Raw genomic sequence first — 25,411 nt, forward strand, 5'->3', positions numbered from 1 at the left:
TAATACACAGAAGTGGAAGATTAAAACAGATTTCAGGCTCCTGAATCTTTGACTAAATCTCATAGACTGCCATCCTTGGGAGGTGTGCCCATGGTTTTCTAGATCCAAACGTATATGTCCTCCTCTCCTAAGGTTTACCACACTTACTGGGAATGTCACTCAGAGCTGGAAGTGGCCTGGCCTGGTGTATACCCAGCCCTTGCACCGTGAAGTTCCCCAGCAGTGAAGGCCCGTGATCAATGGGTCTCTGCAAAGGCGCCCCATGGGAAGCTTGTCAAGGGAATGGTCCCTGCTTTTTCTCCTTTGCTGCTCCTCGGGGATTTCATTTCTGAAGTTGAAATGGGCTCCTCTGGAGGCACAGTCTTGGACCTCCACCTAGCTCAAACCACACAGCACACATTAGGCCCTTACTAAGCATTGTGGAATGAGGACTCCGGGATGCGCAAAACAGCGTAATAGATTCAGAAAGAGACCCTAGGAGAAGCAGGGTAAACAAGTCCTCCCCAGCAAGTGAGGAAGTCATGTAAAAGACCTACTTCCTAAAGGGTTCAAATAATCTCACTGTTCCTCAGCTCCCTTTTAGTACTTTGCTATGCTCGTGGCTCATGTGGGAGCCCTGGGCAGGGCTTGTGGTCCTGGTATTGCTACTAACTAAGCACGTGGTTTCAGGGAGCCACTTAATCTCTGCATGTAGCAGTGTTCACATGCCAGGTGACGTGGATTAGACTGGACCATCATCGCTGTCCACTGTAGCTCGAAACCCCAAGTGATGATTTTTCTCCTCTTAGAGTTACTAATTTTCACCCTCAGATTAGCAAGCCAGCTTAACTTTGGGCCCTTTATTTTAGGAGATGTATGCAAAAACCAGTGAGGAGAGCAGTCAGTCTGGGCAAAGGTATAAAAGGAGAACACGCTAGGAAGAGCGCAGTGGGGAGGATGGCCTGCAGCACAGAGGCCTATCTTGGAAGAAGTCTTCAGCTGGAAAGATTTTAAGAGAGTTCTGGGGACACCAACAGAGAAAATTGAACTGGAGTTTGGGGTTTGAAATGCCAATGAATCTCCCTTCTCCGAGGATTAATGACACTGAAATATGGCATTCGCTCCCATCAACTTTAAGCATAGCAAATGGTGACAGGACTGGGCTACTTGAGTTTTTGAGGGTCTTTCTTATTTTTCTTTTTATTTTGACATAATTTCAGACTTACAGGAAAGCTTCAAGAATAGTACAAAGAAATCCTGTATGCCCTTCCCTCAGATTCCTCAAATATTAGTATTTTACCACATTCACTTTATTATTCCCTCTCTTCCTCCCTCTTGCTCTTGTTTTTCTGTAACCCCCCAACACACACACACACACACACACACACACACACAGTTTTTTTTTTTTCCTTTTTTTGATCCATTTGAGAACAAGTTGCCAATGTGATGGCCCACATCCCTAATACCCAAACATATATTTTAAGAAACAAGGACATTCTGTTACACATCTGGAAACTACCATACAATATGTTTTAGGTACAAAATACTCAGATTTTGGCAGTTATCCTAATAATTTTCTTTGTAGAGAAAGAAAATCCTGGGTTATAAATTCAAGGTATTTGTCATGCCTCTTTCATGATCTTGACATTGTTGAGGATTACAGGCCAATTATTTTATAAACTGCCCCCACAAATGAGTTTCATCTGGTATTTTCTCACACTTAGACCCAGATGAGGTATTTGGGGCATGTATATGGCAGGAGGGGTGCTGTGTCCTCAGTGCATCATAGCAATAGTCACATGATACTGATCTGGTCTCTTACTGGGGATGGGAATTCTGACCACTTGGGGAAGGTGGTGTCCAGGTTTTTCCAATATAAAGATACTATTTTCCCCTTTGTAATTACTAAGTATCTTATAGGGAGAAGTTGCTTCGAGACAACATTGCTTTCTATTACTTATCAAACTCTCACCCACAAGCATTAGCCCCTTGAGAATCTTGGAAGCTCTTGAGCTCAAGTTGTCTTTTGAATCTCTGTGGCATTTTTGACAAGCCAATTGATATAAAGAGTTAATTTGATCAACAGTTTAAATTTTGACCCATGAAACTTCCTTTTTTAGTTTCTTTTAAGCTAAAACAGCCACTCCTCGTTGAACCCACCAGGCTGAAGAGTTTGCAGAGGGAAACGTTAGAAAAATGCCTTGAGGTCTCCCCACTGCCAGAGAGTGGCCCATAGCCTGGACTTGGGGTTTGTGAAGAAACTGCCAGTAACAGAAGAATAAAACAACAGAACAAAAGTGTTCTTACAATGGAGCTCAGGTTTTTCCTTTTATTTAAAGTTAGTCTAAGTCATTTCCCAAAAATTCATTTATTTAAGTGCATAACCGAAAGGCATTGAAGGTTACTGAGCTATTGAGGTTTAAAATTTTTTCTTAGATGTTATTGTTGAAAAGAGCTAAAAATGGTCTGAGTCATTTCCTTCTTCAGGCGCACACTTCCTCTATGTGGGCTTTTAAGAGCACATTATGGTATTTATTTAAGATTGGTTTCCTAATTTTAAATTTTGTGATGGAATCTATCAGATAATAGTTTTCAACTGAATATCTTAGACTTGGATTCTTAGATTTCCCCTCACATTCCATTTTATGTGCTAGTTTTTCTTCCTTGTATGCCTGTGGGTATGGCTATCACTGCCAAAGATTGCTGTCCTCAGAATTCTCACTATAAAAGAAAATGTTCTAGGTTTCTCCTATTTCCCAACTAAAGTCTTCATTTTATCCTCCTGTCTTATAATAACCACCTGCAAATAATAGTGGATAAGGTGGCATTTTGAGATTTTTTATTCCCTTTGGACCTTCTTTCCTCAAGTAATGAGCATTGTTTTCTAAAAAAAAAAAAAGAATATTGATCACCGTTTTCATCAGCAGATATATCAGAAAATGAGTATATATTAGACCATGTTATAGATTGTCAGTCCAGGCTTCTCACTGTACCATGCTCTGTTGATCCAAAGATGCAAAGCATGACTCCTCTGCACGTAGTGTGACATCTATCTGAGGGCACTGCTCATATAACAGAACATACCTATGTATGTGAAAAATGACAGAGTGCCAAGTAATGTTTGTGGAATGTGGAAGGGTACGTCTTTTCTGGAGGAGCCAGAATGTAAACAGAGCTTTGATGGACCAAAATCAGTAGGGATGAAGGTGAGGAGAACATTCTAGGCCAATGGAACTATGCCCCAAAGGGTTGGAGGTGGAGACACAGTGTTGTGCTTCCCTGAGACTGAGCCGAGCACCATGAGGTGGAGGCATTTGGAATACAGCGAACCAACTGGAATAGGTGCCATTCCATCCTTCAGTAAGCTCTTTGAAAGGCTGTGTGTTCTAGATAAGCTGACTGATTAGTAAATAAGTCAACATGGTAGGAGGTGGGTCAACGAGGTGAAAAAAAAAATCAGGTAGATGGAAATTACAAGAGAAGGGAAAAAGCATCATTCAGGAATTTGAAGATGTTCGGGGAAATAATTATGGGGTTTTACTTACACTGTGTTTGACACCCTTGAAAGCTTGACCTTAATTAGTAAGTGCTGCTTTACTCTCTTTGCTCTGACAGAAGAAAACATTGAAACGATTTGTGCTGCTTGCACACAACTTCATCACGCTTTAGAGGAAGGAAACATGCTTGGAAATAAATTTAAGAGAAGAAGTATTCTCCTGAAGACCCTATATAAACTAGTTGATATTGGTTCAGACGTGCTCAGCCTTAAACTTGCAAAAATTATTCTAGCAGTAAGTTTTTCTTTCCTCTGATCTAGTAGACAGTAGCACATGAAAGTTTTATTTAACACTTTATTTGTAAATATTACAAAGGACATTAGAAATGTGGTGTGTGCGTTTAGAATCTTGAAAATAAAATTCAGGTTAATAGATTGGCATCTCAGAATTTGACTAGGAAGTACTATTTCCAAGGCACTAAGGCTGAGTACGTGGAAAATATTCAAATAAACTCCTGCATCTGGACCGCGGCTAGGTTTTTACAAAAGGTGACAATAGGCAAATCCATTCAAAACAGTTCTTCAAGTAACCTGACTGGTGATGAGTATCAGAGAATGCAAGCTGTGGTTTCTGCCCTACGGTTTCTGCTGAGTGCTGGATTCTGCTACATGATTTAATAAATAACTTAGGGTAACGTGGGCCATGGACACACTGGCCAGGTGCTTTATGAACCAGCGTGAACCAGAGAAACAGCTGCATGCGGTCATGGGAAGGCGGTAACAGAAGGCTCCCGGGAGGTGTTAGAAGAAAAGGCCAGACACCAAATAAAAGTCTGAATAAACTCTGTCTCGAACAAAATGAGATCATTGTTTGAGGGGAGCACTTTGTTGTCACAGCCACAAGCAGTTGGAAGCAAAAGATAAGACACAGTTATTATAGGACCTTCTAAAAGAGCCGCTAAAACAAATGAATGAAGCTTTGTTTACCTGGTCTCATAAAAGTAAAAGCTATTATGTTGACACCCATAATTCGTACAATTTAAAGTCTGAAAGTACACAGTGAAGGTGAGCATTGGCATACTTACTGAGAGTTTCGTGAGAATGCCCACTGTTCCTGATTTTGATGTGTTTCCCGAATATTCTGACTACAATAGTCTTTGCGATGTTTTTGGAGAAGCTACATTCTTTTTTTTTTTTTTTTTTTTTTTTTGGAGAAGCTACATTCTTATTTAGCTGTCCTCACAAACTATTCACCCTCTTTTAAGAAGCTTTGATATGATATTTGACTCTGAAAGTAACATTTCTTTGAAATGGTGATTTCGGTAGCCTTTTACTCCCCTCATTGAGGGTAAGTGATTAATTAATCAGCTTTAATGAAACAAAGAAGAGCACGAGCCACAGAAACAATGGAATTTAAAGTTGTAGGTAGACTGTATGTTAACTAACTAGAATTTAAATAAAAGCTTGAAAAAAAAAGTGGTAGGTAGAGGTGAAAAGATACCTGCGTGCTCACCCCATTTCCTCTCTGGCCCTGGATTTGGGGTGCCCTCTGGGCCCAGGAGAGCCCCTGTGTGAGGCTGGAAGGTTCCACCAGGGTAGCTGCCCTGGGTAGACCCACGCTGCCAGTTACTGAGGGATCAACGTGACCTTTGGTTTTTATCTGGATCCTAGACATTTTGCTCCATACCAAACCAAAAAAAAAAAAAAAAAGATAAATGAGAGAGAGAGAGAGAGAGAGAGAGAGGAAGAAAATGCCATGAATTCATCAATGCTTTGCAGAGAAAATATTATTTTGGTTATTAAGGGTGCCAATCAAATTAATTCTATGAATGACACAGTTTAACTATTTTAGGGTAAAAGGCTAAGTGACGTGCCAGGCGGTGATGGCATTCTGAACGAAATTTGATTAGATAAAGCTCTCAGTGGGACCTCGACTGCCTTGCTGAATGAATCAGGGGTCATTGTGCTAGGCTGCCCTCCCAGTGCAGAGATGGGCAGGCTGTTCCTTCTGATGAACTACAGAACCAGGTCGGGAGGGACCTTCAAGGCCATCGAGCCCGACTTCCCATCTGCTACCGGAATCTGCCCTAATGTTCCAAGCAAGACCTTGTTTTGCACAGGCCTTGGTGATGGAATTCTATGTAAGTTTTAAAAAGACCACATCATAAAAACTGTCAAAGGAAAAAAAAATCAGCAAAAAAAAAAAAAAAAGATATATGGAACTAAGATGTTTTTAATATCTTCTCTAGTGTCTGCCAATATTTTACCTACCAATTTAGCCTTACTATTCAGACATTTACAATTATTTATAGTTAAACATATTCAGTGAACATCGTGTCAGTTGTTCTGACTTCTTCCTTTTTTTTTTTTTTTTTTTTTGGTTAAGTAAGTTAGAGGTTTTGCCAGACAGCCATTTAATTTTAACCTTTGTATCAAAAGATCTTACAAACACGTACCAGTCTATATTAAGAATTTTTTGAGTACAAACATATATACTATGAATGCAGCTATATTCAGGAGGCCAAAAAAAAATCTAATTCCCTATACAGAGGGTGAAAAAATAAAAACAACCCAACAGTCTGTCAACAGTGATTATATATAGTAATAGTATTATAAGTGTTTTAAAACTTCTCTTTAATTTTCCAAGTTTGCTTTAAATAGAAAAGACTGCTATTTTTAAGGTAAGAAATAAACCATCCCACTGCAATAGCTTACTTTGTGCCAGGGACTCCTGACATTGGAATACAGGGAATAAAATTGTCCCTGCCTCCCCAGCTGGCATGTAGCAGGAGAGACTCTGATCAACAGAACACCCAAGGGGAGGCTGAGTACTGAGGGCACAGTGGAACGCACAGGAAAGGGAACGGACAGCGTGGGGCGGAAAGAGCCGTTTTATGTTAGGTAGTCTATGTTCCTTGCATATGATTTAATATTTTATTATCTTTTCACATCTCAGAGTCATAGTTTTACAGTCACCAAAAGAGAAGGTATAGGAATGTGGTTTGGATGTAAACTGACCTCGCAGCAGGCTTGGAAATGATTGTTTTTTTGTTTGTCTGATTTTTAATGGAAACCCTGATATATGTTGTTATTTTTCCCTTTGTCACTTTTCACTAAAAACAGAAGACTTGGGGGGAGGGGGGAGGTTAGTTGTATTCATTTATTTCTTCAACACATTTTATTAAGTATATATGTAACTCATGCTACATATCATGTAGCGCCCCCCCACACACACACACAGGCTCATGATGTAGTGGAAGATAGTTAACTAATTAAAATATATTCCCAAGTATTAAGGACAATATATATTTCCAATGATATGGAATTTATTTCTATTGTCTTTAGTCAGCTTATTTACTGGGTTTTTAAATAATTTTTTTGAATACCTGAACATTACATTTTTTTCCCTCATATCCTTTTCCCTCCTGAAAGCAGAAGGAATCACCATTCTGCCTCATATAACAGTTTCTGATGCTTCCACGACAGAGCTTCTCAGACTTGCACGTGCACTGGATCTCTGGGGAGCTTGTTAAAATGCAGATTCTGGGGGCACCTGGGTGGCTCAGTGGTTGAGCGGCTGTCTTTGGCTCAGGGTGTGATCCCTGGGGTCCTGGGATGGAGTTCCATATCGGGCTCCCTGCAGGGAGCCTGCATCTCCCTCTACCTATGTCTCTGCCTCTCTCTGTGTCTCTCATGAATAAATAAATACAATCTTTAAAAAAAAAAAAAAAAGCAGATTCTGATGCAACAGAGCCAGTCTGGCAGCCCAGGTTCTGCATTTTTAATACTCACAGAGACTCCCAAGGTGCAAAATGGAAATGACAGTTCCTAATTTGCAAGGTCACTCTGAGATAACCTGTAGAGGGCCCTGAGCAGGGAGGCAGAGGGACGCTGCTCTGTGAATAATGCTTCCCTCCCTCTGCCCTTCAGACATGAGGCTGTTCATGTTGATCCTCATGTCTCCTACAATGAACAGCACTGTGCCTGGTACACAGTAGGAGTTCATTAATATTGGTGGATCGAACACAGAATGAATCTTTAAAAACATGTCTGATAGATTCCATTATCTTTTTTTTCAACTAACTGGAAAGTCATTAATAAACAATATTGACGGTAACTTTAAAGATACTTTTTAATGATAAAATAATGACCCATACGCCATCCTTTATCACACAGATGTATGTGTTTGCTCAAATGACCTCATTCCTACAAATATATTTTACATTCTTGCAATGGGGGCATATAATATTCACATCTAACAGTAAGTTATAAATGTCTTCTTTTTAAACATGATATTCACAGTTACCCTTTCTGTGACTCCTTAATATGAATGGTATTGTTCCATAATTTATTAAATTATTCCCTAATATAGGACACTTAGGATATTTTTATTTTTAATTTTTACTACTTTAGACAAATATACAGCTAATTGAGACTACTTGATGTAGTCACCCTCTACTGTGCTTTCTTTTTTCTAAGTATAGTTTCTTATTGCCTCTGTGTTTAATTTACTTGAATATTTTTGTATGATTTAGAAGGTAATTTTAAGTTTTGAACACTACTTGCTATTATCTAAAAGCATTCCAAATAGAGCATCTAAAATAAATATATATGTGTTATCTAACCGAAGAATATTACTTTTTTGTTTTCTTTTATACAAACAATAGAGAATCATACCTTCCTCCTTTCTTTTTTTTATTGTATTTTATTTTATTTTATTTATTTATTTATTTATTTATTTATTTATTTATTTATTTATTTATGATAGTCACAGAGAGAGAGAGAGAGAGAGAGGCAAAGACATAGGCAGAGGGAGAAGCAGGCTCCATGCACCGGGAGCCCGATGTGGGACTCGATCCCGGGTCTCCAGGATCGCGCCCTGAGCCAAAGGCAGGCGCCAAACCGCTGTGCCACCCAGGGATCCCCCTTCCTCCTTTCTTATCTTTCCTTCACCCCTACTAGGTATTCTTTTCTAAATTAATCTAATCTGAATTTTTTTGTTATCCATCTTCCTTTACTCTTGTATATTAAAGCAATTACCCCATTTAATTAAATTGATCAACATCCTTCCCCCATTTATCCTCATATACTCTTTAAAAAGTAACTAATAATCTCATTGTATAAGGATGAGACTTTATAAAGAAGTAAGTACTTATCAGTAGAGCATGCTTACCCTAAAGATCATTTATATCATATTTACCATAAGTGAGGTAATTAAATACTATAGTTGGTAAATATGTAGCCTAAATTTAGAATTGTTCTTTATGTTTTAAAAATACCCTTGCAGCACTTTAAAAATAGATGTTTGTGTTAAAAAATGATGGTGCATCTCTAATTCCCTCCAATAAAAACGTGTTTTCTTTCTCTGCAGCTTAAAGTGAGTAGAAAGAATCTTCTTAATGTCTGCAAACTTATATTTAAAATTAGCAGGAGTGAGAAGAATGACTCTCTGATTGAAAATGACAGCATTCTGGGTAAGTATCATTTGGTGCTACCCCTGAGCCAGTGTTGCCCTTGAGTACAAGTGAGAAATTTGGGCAGCAAAGTTATCATTGATGGTAGCCAGAATATTTTATTTTCTAGTAATATCCAGAAAAGTTATGTGATGCCTAGTTTTGCTCTGTCCTTCTCTGTGTTTTCCACATTCTGCTTAATGTAGTCTTTGGAGCCAGAAGGATAGTTGCCTATTTGTTTTAAATGCCTGTAGTAACATTTTGTGACTTTCTCAAGTGTTCCCTACTTAAAAAACCATTTCCTTGTCTTGGATTGACCATAAGACAAAATACATTTAATGGTATTTGACATAATCAAAAGTTTTGGGCTTTTGATGTAGTAGGAGTGACTCAAATCTGGAACAAACTGGAAGACAGCTGTTGTAGACTTTTGACATCAAAGTGCCTCAAATGTGTTTCAGATATGTAGGTAGAGAAATTTTATTACACTCTTACTTCCTAGCTAAAACCATTTAAGTCTTGATATACCCTTAAATAATTAAGATGCTTAGTTACCTCAATAAAAATCTTCTGTGAATTTGCGTTGCTGATCTAAGGCAAGGCAGCAACAAGGAAAACACCCTGAATTGTTTTTTTTGTGTGTGTGTGTGTGACAAAGGGTAAACGATCTCTCTCTTTTTTTTTTTTTTTTGACCCCAGCAGACAGGAACAAAGAAAGGTGCTGACAAATGATCACACTGACATTAATAAAACTAAATGTGAAAGAGGGGTGATTAACCTTATCAGAGTTGCCTGGGATGCCCCTAAAATCTAGTAGTTGTATGCTATTCAGATGAATGTTCTTAAATTGTCTTGGGAAACGGTAGATGTTATAGTCCAAGGATCCCTTTCTGTGGTGACTGAGATTCTTAAAAGATCCTGTCTTGATAAATTTCCCATTCACACAGCAACCAGTATATTCTCGAAAGTTTGTTGAAATTTAACTCTTAAATTGTCTTAACTATCAACTGTTCTGTAATAACTCAACATTTTTGTAACTAAAAATAAAGGATGGTAAATATTAGTAAGAGGCAAGAAATGGCATTTTAATGAAAAGAACCTGTTCGTATTTATGTATTAATAATCCCATCCTTTTGCTCTCATTACTATTTACAGAGATTTGTCTGAGCTACAAATAAGCTTCTCTTTTTATACCACACGCGTAACACGTAACAAGCATTTGGGTGTAGGTTCTGACTAACATTTTACAAATTGTATTTGATGTTCACATACCATTGCCTTAAAATGTCTCTCTCCAGCTATTACACATTTGTAGTAATTCGTCTTTTTTGCAGAATCATTATTGGAAGTCCTGAGAAGTGAAGACCTACAAACTAACACTGAAGCTTTTTTATACTGTATGGGAGCTATCAAATTCATTTCTGGAAATCCAGGATTTCTCGATGAAATGATCAGCAAAGATGCTGTGGAAATATTGATGAATTTGATAAAGCAAATAAATGAGAACACCAAGAAATGTGGTACATGTTTACCTAACTCAGGCCACTTATTAGTCCAAGTGAGTATTTTACTTGAAAAGATTATATGTGTAAAATCAGTGATATCAGTTACTGCGGGGGGCGGGGGTGTGTAACAGGCTGTTACTTACAGCCAGGTGGGAGTGCCTGGCATTGGGGATCAAGAGAAGCAGCCGCTGCCCTCCCCACCCCCGTGTGTGTGTGTGCGTGTGTGTGCGCGCACGCGCACGCCTGTTTCCCTTGGAAAGGCTAGTCCATAGCTTTTTTTTTCTTTAAGATTTATATATTTATTTATTTGAGAGAGAGAGAGAAAGAGCGAGAGGGAGAGGCAGAGGGAGATTGAGATATCAAGCAGACTCCTCACTGAGCGTGGAGTCTGACTCAGGGCTCGATCTCATGATCCTGGCTGAGATCATGACCTGAGCCAAAATCAAGAGCCAGATGCTTTACCGACTGAGCACCCAGGTGCCCCTATTCAGTGACTTTTCACGGAGCATCTCACTACACAGCTTCAACATCCATTTCTGCTACCCTGCAGAGAAAGCAGGCCTAGGAGAATAAAAAAAAGTAGCATCATGCCATAAAACAATTGTATGCTATAACCAGAATTTTAGCAGGCAGAATTTTTAATCTTTAGAATTTCCAAGACTGGATATTGTTCATGAGGATGGGTAGCTAATGTCTTGAATCTTGTATCTGCAATAAAAAGCAAAAGTTAATGATATTGAGTGGACAGTAGTTGGGGGGTGTGTAGATGACCTGAAGGCCTGAGACTACAGGAATGAAGGTAGCAAAACTAGATACATTTAATATGACCAGGGGCAAGATGAAAAACATTTGTTATGTGTTAGTTTTATTACTTATTTTGTGGCAGATTTAATTTCATAGTTAAATTGTTTTCACTGGAGCTGCTTCAGCTCTCATATTCATTTTTAGATGAGATTTTACTTTTTAATAGCATTTGTATATCAGATAATAGCATCTTTGATGTAATAATTCATGAGATTTGAAATGTGCTTGTCAATTAACAAGGATTGATTGAGCACTCAGAGTGCTTGGAGCCTTTGGGAAAGTGTGTTAAAAATTAGATTTAAGCCCTGCCTTAAAGATGCTTAAAGTGTTTATGATGATCATTAAGTTTGGCCTTTGTGGTCTGTCTCCATTTTGAAAAAAGATTATGAAAACCCCTTTTAGTAGTGAATGATTCAAAATTCTACTGGATGTGCCATCTTTTGTCTAGGAAGACTTAGAAACATTATTTTCATACAGCCAGTATTATTAGTGAGTTAATCAAAATTTTTTCCTCAATGAAAATAATTATTTTGGTTATATGATTATTATATTTCCTGATGTAAATGCAAAAAAAGTATAAGTAAAAGTGTAAAATCACATTTTTACCCTGGAATAACACATCTTAGTAACCATTCTTCCATTGCATTTTTATGCATATATATATATATATATACTTACATATGCATAATTTTATCTAATTCTTGCTTTTTATCACAGACCATCTTATTTTTAATAGTTGTTTTTGCTTATTTTCCATTACTCTCTTCCTTCCTCATTTCTCCTCTTCCAACCAGTTAGCCAACACTGTTCACACTGATGTGATCAGCACCTTTTAACATAATCATAGGTTTTCAAAAATGAGACAGTCTATGCACACCTGTGTTCTCATGTAACAATACATAGTATGAACCTGTTGTAGGTTTATTTTACATTTTTTTAATGACTACATAATATTCTGTGATAAGGATATACGTCAAATTCTGAACTGTTCTCCTATTGAGGTGTTTACTCTTTTTAATTTTTGTGCAATGCCTTCTAGAATTCTTGTCTGATTAAAAAAGCTCTTTCCAGGGTGCCTGGGTGGCTTGAGTTGAGCAGCTGCCTTAGGCTCGGGTCATGGTCCCAGGGTCCTGTGATCGAGACCCACATCGGGTTCCCTGCTCAGTGGAGAGTCTGCTTCTCCCTCTGCTCCTCCCCCCTGCTCATGCTCATGCACATGCGCTCTCTCCTTCTGAAATAAATAAATAAAATCTTAAAAAAACAAAATAAAATAAAAAAGCTCTAACCCATTTATATACATATGTAAAAATAAATATATGATAGAATATATAATAAAATACATACATAAATAAAATATTTTATTTATTTTTATATTATATTTATATATTTGTGACAAAATATATAGTATGTAGAAGTAAGGTCAGTTGGTATAAAGAAACACTGAGTATCACTGTGACCTAAAATATATCCAGCTCAGAAGTAGGACCTCTGGTGTAGCAGCGAGGGCAGTACTAGTGCCCGTGGTCCTCTTGTCTTTCTTTTTCCCTCCATTCAGCATCCTTCGATGCGAACTGACTCACTAGGTTAGATGCCTTTTTCCTTTCCTGACATCCATGCCCCCTTCCTGGTGGTGTAAGGAGCGACACTGCAGTAACTTCTTTCTCACTGCCTGCCACCACTCACCAGGCACTGCCTTTGTCTCCAGAGCCCTCCTCTGAGGCTGCCTAGGATCTGGCTTGGGCGGGGCCTAACATGCCTGAGGTTTCTCCCTGGAGTACAGTCCAGGAGGAGAAAGTGCCACCACCTAAGCATGTGCTCCCCCTGTGGTCACCAAGCCCCATTTGCATCAGCTATACAATGTCACTCTGTGTGTGTGTGTTTACGGCCCTGGAGAGGAAGGAGATATTGTTTTGGGCTATTTCATCTGCAGGACCCCCTGAACTAGACATCCCCTCATATTTAATTAAAATGAAGAAAAGCTGTTTTATATCATGTGATTGATAAAATGTAAGCAACATGGCCTCACCAGAAGAGCAGCTGAAAATCTACTCCTGTGAATATGTAACACTGACTGGCTCTTCACTAGCCAGCTCAGGTGCAAATTCAACCACACAGATCTGGACATGTTCAGGATTATTTATTCACACTAATTTTCAGAACTTGGTAACTCTAGCTCATGAGACATTTTTTAAAAGCAACTTTATTCAACAGAACAAAAATAAGTTAATCACCATGGCTGCACCGATAAAATGTCTGTCAGCCACAGAGAACTTGGCAAGGTGAAAAAGACAAAGGCAGGTGGCATTGGACAGTTGCGATGTCCTCTTTTTATGACTTTCAACCCGGAGAACCTCAGTAGCTTTAGCACACTTTCTGGGGACCTCCTATTTATAAAACTGTACACATTCCAGTCTCTGGCACAAATGCTAGAGTCCTCGTGTTTCCCTAAAGCTGCCCTCTTGGATGCCTGGAAGCTGGAGCCTGAAGGTTGTATAGGATTTGGGAACCTGGCACAAAGGGAAAGGGATGAAGGTGTGTTTGGCACAGGCTGCAGAGCCAGAGGGGTTCTGTGAGCGTCGGTGAGAATCATAGGCCACAGCCCTAAGTCTCAAACACCAGGCTGTAGAGGGTGGACTTGGAGGAGCCGTTGGAGGAGAGTGCGTGGGGAGGAGGTGATGAGATCCAAGAGGCAGAAGGATGAAGGTACATGAGATACTAAATTGATAAGGACCAAAAAGCCAAAAAGTGAGGGGAAGGGAACGTATCAGTGGTAGGAACAGACTGGAGGGTTAAGGTCTCACACACAGTAGCCCGGGTTAAGGGACGTCACTGTAGTTATTAGATTTGAGGCCGATAGTAATGGAGCTAAAAGGAAGGAGGTCATTGAATGGATATGGAAGAAAAGCTCCTCCACAGCCTCTGGGCTAACGCTGCTTACAGGAAAAACATGGAAGTTTTGAGATTTTGAAGGGTTTCTTTATGTTGTTTCTTGTATATCTATCTTATATTCATACGTGGTGATGCTTATCACTGTGTGGCCAAAATCAAGAGACATTGATTTCACAGGTATTAGTGGAGGGGCTGCTCGGTGCCAGGTGTGTTCCGGATGGTGAGGAAGACAGAGGAGGACAGGACAGCTGCCAGTAGGGACCTACTTTTTGGAGATCCCCGTGTCCAGATAATAGTATTCTGACGCCTTATTCTTCTACGAGATCATGGTGTTTCCACACATTCCATGCTGCCTTCAGTTCTGCTGATCAGATACTTAATAGCATTTTAAGAGGGTGAGTGTGGCCGTTCAGAGGATCTGAGGGCCACCACCTGTGCACCAAGTGGAAGTAGTAATACTCCCAGTCTCACAAAACTGGAGCTATGACTTTGTAAAATTACAAGAGTAAAGAAGTTTCCACTGTGCGTGTTTACTGAATTCCAGAATACTAGAATTTCAGGAGAGTTCCCCAAAACTTGGAAAAAGGGAAATACAGGCCAGGTAAAAGGCAAGGCCCCCTAACCACCAGTCATGAATTGCATCACCCAAAGAGGTAACCAACACAGAAACAGGGACTTGGCCAATGTCGATCTAGAATGGATTATCAGATGTTCGTCTCTGACTTCTAAAGGCTAACATTTGGGAAGGTATGACACAGGGGAACTGCTGGAGTCCCCTCCATCACCAAGTCTGTTGTGGTCTCCATCATGCCCCCCCTCCCTGGGGAATGGAGAACAGTCTTCCGTGTGTGTCAAAATCACAACCAAGCCCGGATTCCCCTGGTGTCTCGTCTGTCCTCTCTCATTTTGAGAACATTGTGCACAAAGCTGCTTGACTGTAATTGAGGAAAATCTCAAGGTATCACATTTATAGTTAGGTAATTTATAGGTACATAATGAAACTGTTAAAACCCAGCTTGCCTTGAACTCGCATTCCTATTTTTTCATTCCTTTGTATTTCCAACCTTTCTTCTTTACAGCCTGACTCATTTGAGTTTGAGTTCAATCCACAGAGAAGTGTATTCTTTCATTCCCTGCTTCAGATACAACATTTTAAAAGTAAGACTATTTTTCAGCACCCAGATAACATGGTTTACTTCTCTCCCTTCCTCTAGTGCCCAATTCACTTCTTTGGCCAAAGCCTGCCAAGTGTCACCCCAGGAGGTCCTTCAAATCCTAATCTTTCTCCCTCTTTTGCTCAGTGCATCTCTCATGTCATCTTCTTCCTTTTTTTAAGAGAACATTTCTCGGTTATATTAGTCCTCCTGGCCCTTGTCAATCCCTGCTCCATTCTTCACCTTGGCTTGAGTTTGGGGAAAAGGAAAGTGAATTAAACGAAGAGATGACTCAGACATTTTGAGCCTGGATGGTTCAGAAAATGGAGAGTTGTGCAAGGAACTGATTTGGTGAGAGGAGGAAATTCTGTAATTAGTCCTCACTGAAAACTTTAAGGTGCCCAAAGAATAGCCAAGTGGGGCTGTCTGGTAAGCAATCAGAGTTATGAACTTAGCAGAGAAAGTAAAGCTGAGAAAGCAGATTTCAGGTCATGTGCATGGAGGTGATAGTTGAAGTCAAGAAAGACAATGAAGTTACTTACTCAAGGGGAGAGTTGAGAAAGATTATAGAGGAGGGCTGAGAACAGCTTCTGTAGAATGCCCAAATTTTTGGAATGGGGAAGAAAAATAAAAGAAGTGGCCAGAAAACTAAGAAAGGACAATGTCCAGGAGAGTAGAGATCTTAAAGCACGAATTGGGTTGGTCTTGGTCAGCTTTGGCAAATGCTGCAGAGAACACTCACCGGAAGAGGGCTTCTGCTCCTTTGTATGCAGAAGTTTGAGTAGGCAGGTGGGATGGCGTCCTATCGCTAGCGGTCCATGCTCTTTGAAGCTTGGATGAGTTTTTTAAATATCTGTATTTTTTAATTAAAAGGTGTTTTGATATGGTTGATTTTTTTTTTTTAAGAAACATTTCTAAGCCCTGGAGTAAACTCCCTGCTTCAACTCATCTGAGTTCATTGCTGTATTCTGTGTTCAGCTCCTCTATCATGTCTTCAAGATCCTGATGGTCCATTTGGCTTTGTACCAAGTGCTGCGACAGGGCTTTCTAGTGAAGAGGGCAAAGGCCTAAGCTGGCCTTTGAGCTCTCACCCTATCAGTGCTTCTCAGTCGCTGCGCCTTCCCTTTCTCATCTTTAAAGGACCAGTTTAAGGGCCCTTGGGTGGCTCAGTTGGTTGGGCATCTGACTCTTGGTTTGACTCAGGTCATGATCTCAGGGTCATGAGATTGAGCCCCGAGTCGGGCTCTGTGCTCAGCTCGGAGTCTGCTTGAGATTCTCTCCTTCTCCCTTTCCCTGTGCCCTCCCCTAGCTCATGCATATGTGCTCTTTCTCTCTCTCAAATAAGTAAATAAAATCTTTTTAAAAAAATAAGGGACCAGCTTAATGGGTAATTGGAAAAATTAAATGAGAGAATAGGACATGGCACATATTTGCCACATGATAGGCACTCAGCAGAAATTTATTTTTTTTTCAGAAATTTATTAAACAAAATAAAATCAGAATTACCAACACCTGAAGCTTCAAAGAGCAGTTTATTCTGATGAGGAAAAGGGAATCTTAAGAAATTAAGATGGCAGTGATAGGGGTGGATTTTAAATCTTGGATCTTTTTCATTTTTCTGTCTTTGAGAAGCTATGTGGAGAACCATGCTGAATAGAAACTAAAATTGGAAGGGGGTGTTCTCTCAACAGCGTGGGATTCTGGGTACTTAATGGACCCCAAGTATCAGAGTCAACTATTCTCTGCTTCAAGGATTTGGGGAATTTAAGAGATGCCTTTGACTGAAGTTTAGAGATTCAATGAGGCTGTGATTTACATAATATTAGTAATTAAGGACTGTACCAAGGTGGTTGGGGTCACTTAAATCTTGCTTTAGTTATATTTAATAGTTTTAAAATGTAGATATGAATACATATTTCAGCAGTTAATTATTATGAGTATGCATACTTAAGTAGGAAAGTATGTTAGCTCTTTCTCTGGCCTACCCTTGCCAATGGGAAGCCTACTGTTCAGACCATAAAATCAGAACCAAGGCAATGATTTCCACCTGATAGAACCTTGCTGTGATAATTGGAGGAAATAAGCTGCATACCTATGAGAGCAGATATCCCCATGATTCTATTTCTTGCATTCTTTTTAAAAAATATTTCTTAAATTCTCATAATAATGGAGATTTGATGATCAAACAAAAAAACATTTTTATAGCATCTTTTCTGAAGGTTTTGTTTGAAGAGGAAGCAGCAGAAGAGGTCATTTATTTTTTTATTGTTTTAATTGAGGTATATAATTTCTAATACAGGAAAATGTTCAGATCTAACACGTTTGATTAGTTTTGACAAAAACATACAACCGTGTAATACACACCCCTATCAAGATGCAGATTTCCAACACCTCAAATTTTCTCCCACCTCTTTCCAGTTAACCCCCACTCTCCTATCCCACAAAGGGAACCATTTTTCTGATCCCTTTCACCATAGATAAGCCCTGCCTGTTCTAGAGTTTAATATAAATGGAACATACAGTGTGTGCTGTTTTGTGTCTGGCTTTTTTACTTTTTAACTTTTATTTTGAACTAAGTATAGGTTCACCACAAGATGTTGCAAAAATAGTACAGAAAGGTCCTGTGTCCCCATCATCTAGCTTCTCCCAATGGTGACATCTTACGTAACTATAGTACATTATTGAAACCAACAAATTGTACAACGCTGTTAACTAGAGTACGATTTCTGGCTCATTTTGCTGAGAGTTTACTGTGTTTGAGATGAGATGAAACTTTTTTCATCACAACCTTTGGTCTTGGTTAGGCTTGCTAATTTTGTGATGATGTATTTGTTTGTGGGTAGGGGACTGCTATTTGCTACTTAGGAGGCTTCTTTTCTATAAGGAATAGCAGCAGTATGACTAATAACTCACTCATGCGATTGGTGTGAGAGGATAGGCAGTCAGAGCCCCGGCCCTTCCTTGGGAAGGACCTGTGAATCGATAACTCGTATTCACCTTGGACTTTCCAGGGATGGCATATTCTAAAGATCTGGGGACACTCAAGAGTCCCCAGACATGTCTCGTAGTGCCTTGGGTTTTGAACCTGGAAGTAAGAAAGAAACTAAGGCAGATAGGGACGGGGAGAAGATTGTCACTGTAGTTGGAAGCTATAATTTACAGCTGAGGCAGGCAGGCAGGCATTCTAGTCCGAACCCCTGCATTAGCCCTGGCCACCTCATCACTAGCTGCATCTGGCCCAGAAGGAGCAGAGGAGATACCTTGTGCCCCCCATCAGGAAGTGGCCAGGAGTATCATGCAAAGGAATATCTCTTCAGCAGGAACATCAAGAGTGGGAAAGAAGTATTCCCACTTATGCCTATTGTTTTGGGAGAGAGACATTTGCTTCTTAATTGCTGTCCTATCTGCTCAGCCTCACCTCTTCACTGTAGACAGATCGGTTGTGGCAATAAAGAAACGTCACTGACTTTCACAGGTAATCGGGGAAGTTGATGTTATTACTTGGTAGTTCTTGGTGTTATATTATCTCTCTTGGACTCGGTGTCCTCATCTTACCGCCCTGACATGCTATACAGTCTATGCGACGTTCACAATTTCCAGTATGCTGGTACATGTAATAACCACCACCAGCAGAATCAGCTACCTATTTATTTGACCAGGGCGACCGACATAGAGGCAGTAACCAAAGAATGAACAAAGGCTGGTGTTCAACAGGGTCTCAGGAGAGGGCACTGGGGGGTTGAGGCGCATAAAAACATTTCCTGCTGGAGTCGGACACCCATGGTAGGAATGTGCCAGAGGGGCTCCATAGCCAGGCACCAAGCATCATCATCGAGCTTTAAGGATTATTACTTTCATATGCGTCTGTCTTAGCTCCAATAAAATGCTCAGGAATTCGGGGTGCTAGCGGTTTCATGTGCATGGTGGCATTTTGTCATTGATTTCTTGTGTCTCAGCCAGGACCGTATGAATCATAGGAGACAATATGAAACTTCTCAGGTTACCACAGAGGCCCTGGTTTGGGCATCAATGTGGTCGCGAGTGGGCACAGATCCAGAAAACGAATGTGCTTTTATTAATAGAGGGAGATGGTTTTGCTGAGGCTGGAAAACGGCGTGGCTTTGGTTCTTAAATCATTTGACACTGTTTGCGGTCTCTGGCGGCTGTGTTTATTCTTTCGCATCATCAGCGGGAAGCGAACCATTTTGCAGTTGGCAGTTAAGTTGAGATAAAGCTCGAGGGATTTTGGTTATGGATATTCCAGATGATTGAGAAATATAACGAATGCTTTTAGAGACAGCCAAATGGAGTGGGGGGAGACAGCAGACAAGGAGTTGGAGCTTATGATGCCCACCTACCTGGTAGCTGGTGGGCTTTCGGAGACTCGGTTTCCTCATCTGAAAAAGTAGGGCTCGTAATACCCTTCCTGTCTGCCTCATGGGGCTGGTTTAGGGAGCAAATGAGATCAAGTTTACAGCACAGCTTTATGAACCATAAAGTGAGCTGCTCAAATTCTTTCCATAATCGCATTCAATGCATAAAAATAAATGAAACTGAATCCCGATGCTGATTTTGGTAGAGGAAACAGAATAACTTTCGAACTATTAATGGTGCGGTTTTTTAATTGCGTTATGTTCCAGAGGTTTCTTTGAAAGCTGGTTTTTTGAAATTGGGAAAATGTTTCTCCAAGGAGCAATATCATGATTGATGGCAAAGTTCCCAGGCTAGCCAAAAAGACTGCTTAACTTCTGAGGCACTGAAACAGAAGTTCAGTGGTGGGCCGTGGGCTACCAGCCCCTGTGCTCTGGGGCAGCTCTGGTGGTGGCTGGATGCCTTCTAGGGCAGGAGCCGGTGAGTTCCCTGGGGACTGAGGATTCAGATGGAGGAAGAGTGCAAAGGGAAGAGAGAGGGCCATCCACCCCGGAGATGAGCAGTGCGTGGGGGCTCAAGTCAATCAACCAGCATCCCCCACCTTGCTCCCACCACGCCTCGTGCACACCTCACTGCAGTAGAGGCTGCATGAATGGGGCCCCAGCTCTGGGCCTGTCTTGTCGCTCCTAAATTCCATGATATACATCAGGAGGGCCTCGCCGTTTAAGACAACCATTTCTTGTGTTTGCTAAGGTTTTTCAATTAAGAGTTGAAAACATATTGGAAATTGATAACTGAGTGCCCATAATCAATTTGGAAAGAAACAAAAAAAAAAACCAAACAGATGCTTTTGAATTCACGTTTTGCTCCACTAAAATGCTGTTTATAAATAAGAAAAGCTTTTGTGAGTTATCCAGTCACTTCTCACTATAATCTTTCCCCGTACAGTGCGTCTCCCGGTGTCGACGACACAGTGAGAGCTTTTGGTGCTAGGCAGGACAGCTTTGCCCACCGCATCAGGCATTTTGCCTGGAGATCCTGATCGACGGTGGGGCCCAGTACCTCCTATGATCAGGGAATTTGGGGAAACCGAGAGAAGCAGGAGTCTCAGAAAAAAAACAAGCACCTAAAGTTGTAGAGTGGAACTCGGTCCGTTGTCAGGAGCAGATTAGTACCGGGAATCACAGCAGAATGCTTCTTTCTTGGCATATGCCAAAGCTGTAGGGTGGTGCCTCAGACATCACCTAGCAACTGCTAAAAAGCCAGGACGCCAAATTCTTATTCATCCTCCTTGTAGATGATCAGTTCTGTGTTCTTGTCCTTTCTCTTCTCCCACTTGCCTGGCTGCCCCCTGCAGTTGCACATTAGGAGATGGGAAGAGAAGGAAAGGAATCGAAACACGTTTTTCTGTTTGCTCTTTCTTGGTGAGGTGACACTCGGGGGCTGGTCCAGTAAGCCTGTTAGAAGCTCACCGGGCATCTCCGTAACCACCTACCTTGCACTTCTTTTTCTGCCCTAAAGGATTTAAGGCATTATATACAGTAAAGCAGAAAAGTACATAACTAGGTAGTCAGGAACAACATACACTGGAACAGAAAGTTAAGGACCGGATACACTTCCGCAAGCTTAAAGCCTGCACTTGGGTGAACTCCTCCTTTGGGGGCAGGCCCCGTGGGTGGGCTTTCCTGGTGGGGGGAGGGAGAAAACTCGTTCGTGATTTCTCTGTTAAAAGTGGGAGCGAGGCTGGAAGTTAAGTGGGTTGACCAGAAATTGGCCTTTCCTGTTCCCGCAGTATTTAACTAGACTCCCCTCCCACCCATCTTCATACATTTTTCCCAGAAACAGCCCCTGGCCTGTGCTTGGCAGTCAGCGCCACCCCCACCCCCGCATGAGATTCGAGGCTCAGAGCCAGCCTCTCTGATGGGGGAAGATGGGGGGCCTGCATTGCTGCCTCTGCCCAGTGCCCCCCCCCCATCCACAGCCCTCAGGGCTTTAGGCTTGGGTTCACCACCAGGCCCCTGCTAATCCTCTGTGCTTTCTTGCCAGAGCCTTCTTAAAGGGGAAAGTCCTCCTCCTTTTTGCTCCCTTGTCCCTTCATTTCCTTTTCCTCCTTTTCTTCTTTCTCCCCCTTATCTCTTTTTTTTCCTCCCCTCCTTCTGTGCTTCAGCCAGCCAGCTTTTTGTGGGCTTTTTATTTGTAATCCTGGGAGTACAAAGAGGGATAAGAAATCATTTGTACACGGAGGAGCTAACGGTGGGAGAGGAGGTGCGTGGAACAGTGATGAGGCTTCTGTGTCGGGCCTGGTACAGACATGGATGGGACGGTCGGTTAACCTGGAAGAGGAAGGGTCAGGCACCGGCCAGTCTGCACCGGGAAGGGAGCCAGGGCTGGTGCGGAGAAGTGAGCGGGAGAGGGGCAGGCCGGAGAAGAGGCAGGCGTGGGAGCGAGGAGGCCATTCTGGGGCTGTCCGAGGATGTGAGTTGGTGCAGAGTTGGAAGGGAGGGAAGGAGGGAAGGAGGTGAGCCTGGAGGCGTGAACTGCACTGTGGAGAGTGAGCAGCATCTTTAAGACCCGCATTTTGCTTGATAGGCCACCAGAAGCCAGAGGAGGCCTCTGGACAGGGAAGGTTGGGTTTTGAGGTGGGATGAACAGGTGACCCGTCGGTGTGAGCAGGGTCCCAGAGCCTAGGAAGGAGCTGCTGTAATAAATGAGATAGTATAGCAAACACGCAGGGAACCGGTCCCCCTCCAGAAAGTCCATGTTTCTTTTATCCATTATTTTTTTATTCCTCTGCTCCTTTAAAATCATCTTAAAATCCATCTCCTCAGAGATATTGTCTGACTAATTCATGGCTTTCTGGTATCCTTCCCTTTCTATTTACCCTGCTCTTTCCTTTGTGGGTATCCATGCATTCATTCATTCCATCCACAAATGTTTATTGGGGACCTACTATGTGCCGGGCACTGGATTTGGGTATAAAGGCCCAGTGATGGAAAGACAGTGTATGGGCCCTCACTGAGCCTTCAAGTATAGAGGAATGGACCTAATAAAACATAATATGAAATAACCTAACCTTCAGCAGTTTGTGGTGGGTATATGGTATGAGATGAAGTCTGAGGGGTTGGTAAGAGTCAGATCACACAGGGCCTTGTAGACCATAGTCAGGACGTGGAATTTATCCCAGGAGAAATGGACAAAAAGCCAGCAGAGCTTATGGTGACTGAGAGCAGAGAGACAGGATTCTGGGGGGGCGAGGGGGGGTCACTGAGCTTGGAGCTTGAATAGCTGGGTTGATGGGAGTGTCACATATTGAGGTGTTACCAGGGATTTAGCAAATGTGTGGCATGTGTTTTGCCTAAGTTATTCTACCAACGTCACGGCTGACACACCTGCCAGTATGTGATGTATCCGATCTCACTCAACGCTGCACGTTCCCCACAATGTGGCACGTGCAGCAAATGGGGAGGGATTTAAAGTCAGGTGGTGTATCACCTGTAAATGTGTGCTTCCACCCTGGATTTGGGCCCTTTATCAAAATTGCATTTTGGGAATAAAAGAGCCATGAGCTATCTTAACTTTTTCTGGCGAGATGAGAAAAATGGTGGAGATTGAGAGAGAGAGAGAGAGAGAAACTGAGGCTGAAACAAGAAAACAAAAGTTCCTAAGAACACTACCATCCCTTTTGCTGACAGCGTCCCTTGCCAGAAGTTAAATGTGGGGAGCAAGAGGATGGCTGTAGATGGAGGTGCCCAACTTGTGAAGCCTTGGGGAGCAGGGAGGAGGACGTGTTTATGTGCACGATTGTTAGAATGGGTAGACCACAGCCTGACTGCCTGGCTTCAGGTCAGGATTTACTTGGGCATCTGGGCTTTCTGGACTCCGATAGGGAAAGCTTGTGAGTCATTCCTTGGACTGATGTAAACCAGCAGCGCTTGAGCGCCTGGGCTGTCTCTAGAGAAGGAGAACAGGTAAAGCCAGGGTCAGATGATGAGAATTTTCCATTTTATAGTGGTGACGGCCTGGAAAGCCTAGAATGATTTATTAGCCTTCACAGAAGACCATTCCTTAGCTTAGGAGACTAGGTTGTAGATTCAAGGTGAAGGGGAACATTCTAGTAGTTTGTCTTTCCTTCCAATGTTTGGGATGCTGAAGATTTCAGGGAATAATTTACTGAACTGCTGTATCATTGAATTGACTTTGGAAGACTTAAACACATTTACTTGAAGCATCCTTTTTATTTTCTCTGCTTTCAAGGTAGTCAGTTACATTTTATCAAAAATCTTTTTGTTGCTGTTGAGACAAAGGAAAACTAATCAAAATACATTATCTTAATAATTGTCTTTAAAAAAATAATTGTCTTTAAAGTCTATTAACTATGGCTGTAATGAAGTTTTATATTTACATAATGCTTTACAGTGCACACAAACAATGTTACATGTTTCTGTTTGACACACACAGCCACCCCAGGAGGTGAGTAGGGATTGAGACTGCTTTTCACAGATGAGGAAGTGGGGAAGTTGAGCAATGAGTAGGTGTCTCGGTCACATAACTAGAAAGAGATTTGGGACTCGAATCTCCGTCATTGGACTCGAAGGCCTGTGATGTCTCTCCTGCATTTTGGGTGTGAAGTCCACCACACAGGTGGAGATGGGGTGGATGATGTTTGAGCTCCTGCTAAGGGATAGGCGTCGGCCGTGTCCTTCACACAGCAAGTCTCGTTGAATCCTCCCACCTCCAGGGCAGCGATCACTGTCCCCACTTTACAGATGAGAAGAGTGTTCCCTGGGAGGGTCACTTGCTAACCAAAGCTAGTGAGTGATGGGGCTGGGGTTTGACCAGTGTCCAACTCCCAGGCTGACTCTTCTTAACCAAGAGCCTGCCTTGTCCTATTTATTCCATGAGGAAAGATCACACTGTGTATTGAAAGTACTAGAGAACCGCGGCATTAGTTTTATTAAACTTTATGTTTAGTAAATTGGACTTTTGAAATTATTCTCTTCTCCACTTTTTTTTAAATAGATTGGTTTATTTATTTTAGAGAGAAGGTGGGGAGGAGCAGAAAGAGAGGGGCAAGCCAACTCCCTGTGTAGAGCCCGACGTGGGGCTCGATCTCATGACCCTGAGGTCATGAGCTGAACTGAAACCAAGAGGCAGACGTTTCGCCAACTGAGCCTCCCAGAAGCCCCATTCTCTAATCCACTTTTAGACAAAGATAGTTTTCCTGAATATTTTTTTACAAAATAAGACAAATATGAATGAAATTAACGGTCTTAAATATCCTTTGGCCACAGCAGTATTTGATGCCACTCTTAAAATAATGGAGTGAGAGGTTTCTAATCTGTGAACTGATGTGACATGTCACAGAGTGAAGTGAAAAGTCTTATGAGGGACAATTAACCAACCCAGATGATGATTTATTTAACCCTAGGGTTTTGGTATACTAATTGCTTTTTAAGATGAATTTCTCATTCTTTACCAAAGTAGGCTTTCTCTGTATTCATTTCTTTCTTCTTTCTCTCTTTCTTTCTTTCTTTCTTTCTTTCTTTCTTTCTTTCTTTCTTTCTTTCTTTCTTTCTTTCTTTCTTCTTTCTTTTTTTTTCATTTCATGCTATTTGTCCTTAGGCCCATGTTGTCTGGTAGGAGAAGCCTCACAGGGGCTTGGTTTTGCTACTGATTTAACGAAGTTTGCAGTAGGATGAATTGTGCGATACGGATTGGTGTGACTGTATTTTCCAATTTAAAAAAATGGTGTAAACCCTC

At 41.4% G+C, this 25,411-nt stretch overlaps 1 protein-coding gene across 1 annotated transcript in view; it reads left to right on the top strand.

Annotated features, from left to right (window-relative positions):
* The window catches only part of ARMC2 (armadillo repeat containing 2), a 104,608-nt gene that overhangs the window by 45,013 nt on the left and 34,184 nt on the right, over positions 1-25,411 (top strand). Inside the window, exons 8-10 of the mRNA XM_055330169.1 lie at positions 3,595-3,770; positions 8,847-8,949; positions 10,263-10,486. Coding sequence (XP_055186144.1) covers positions 3,595-3,770; positions 8,847-8,949; positions 10,263-10,486 — 503 coding nt within the window. The remainder of the gene's footprint in view (positions 1-3,594; positions 3,771-8,846; positions 8,950-10,262; positions 10,487-25,411) is intronic.

The sequence above is a fragment of the Nyctereutes procyonoides genome, unplaced genomic scaffold (assembly GCF_905146905.1).
Source record: "Nyctereutes procyonoides isolate TBG_1078 unplaced genomic scaffold, NYPRO_anot_genome, whole genome shotgun sequence".
Classification (NCBI taxonomy): domain Eukaryota; kingdom Metazoa; phylum Chordata; class Mammalia; order Carnivora; family Canidae; genus Nyctereutes; species Nyctereutes procyonoides.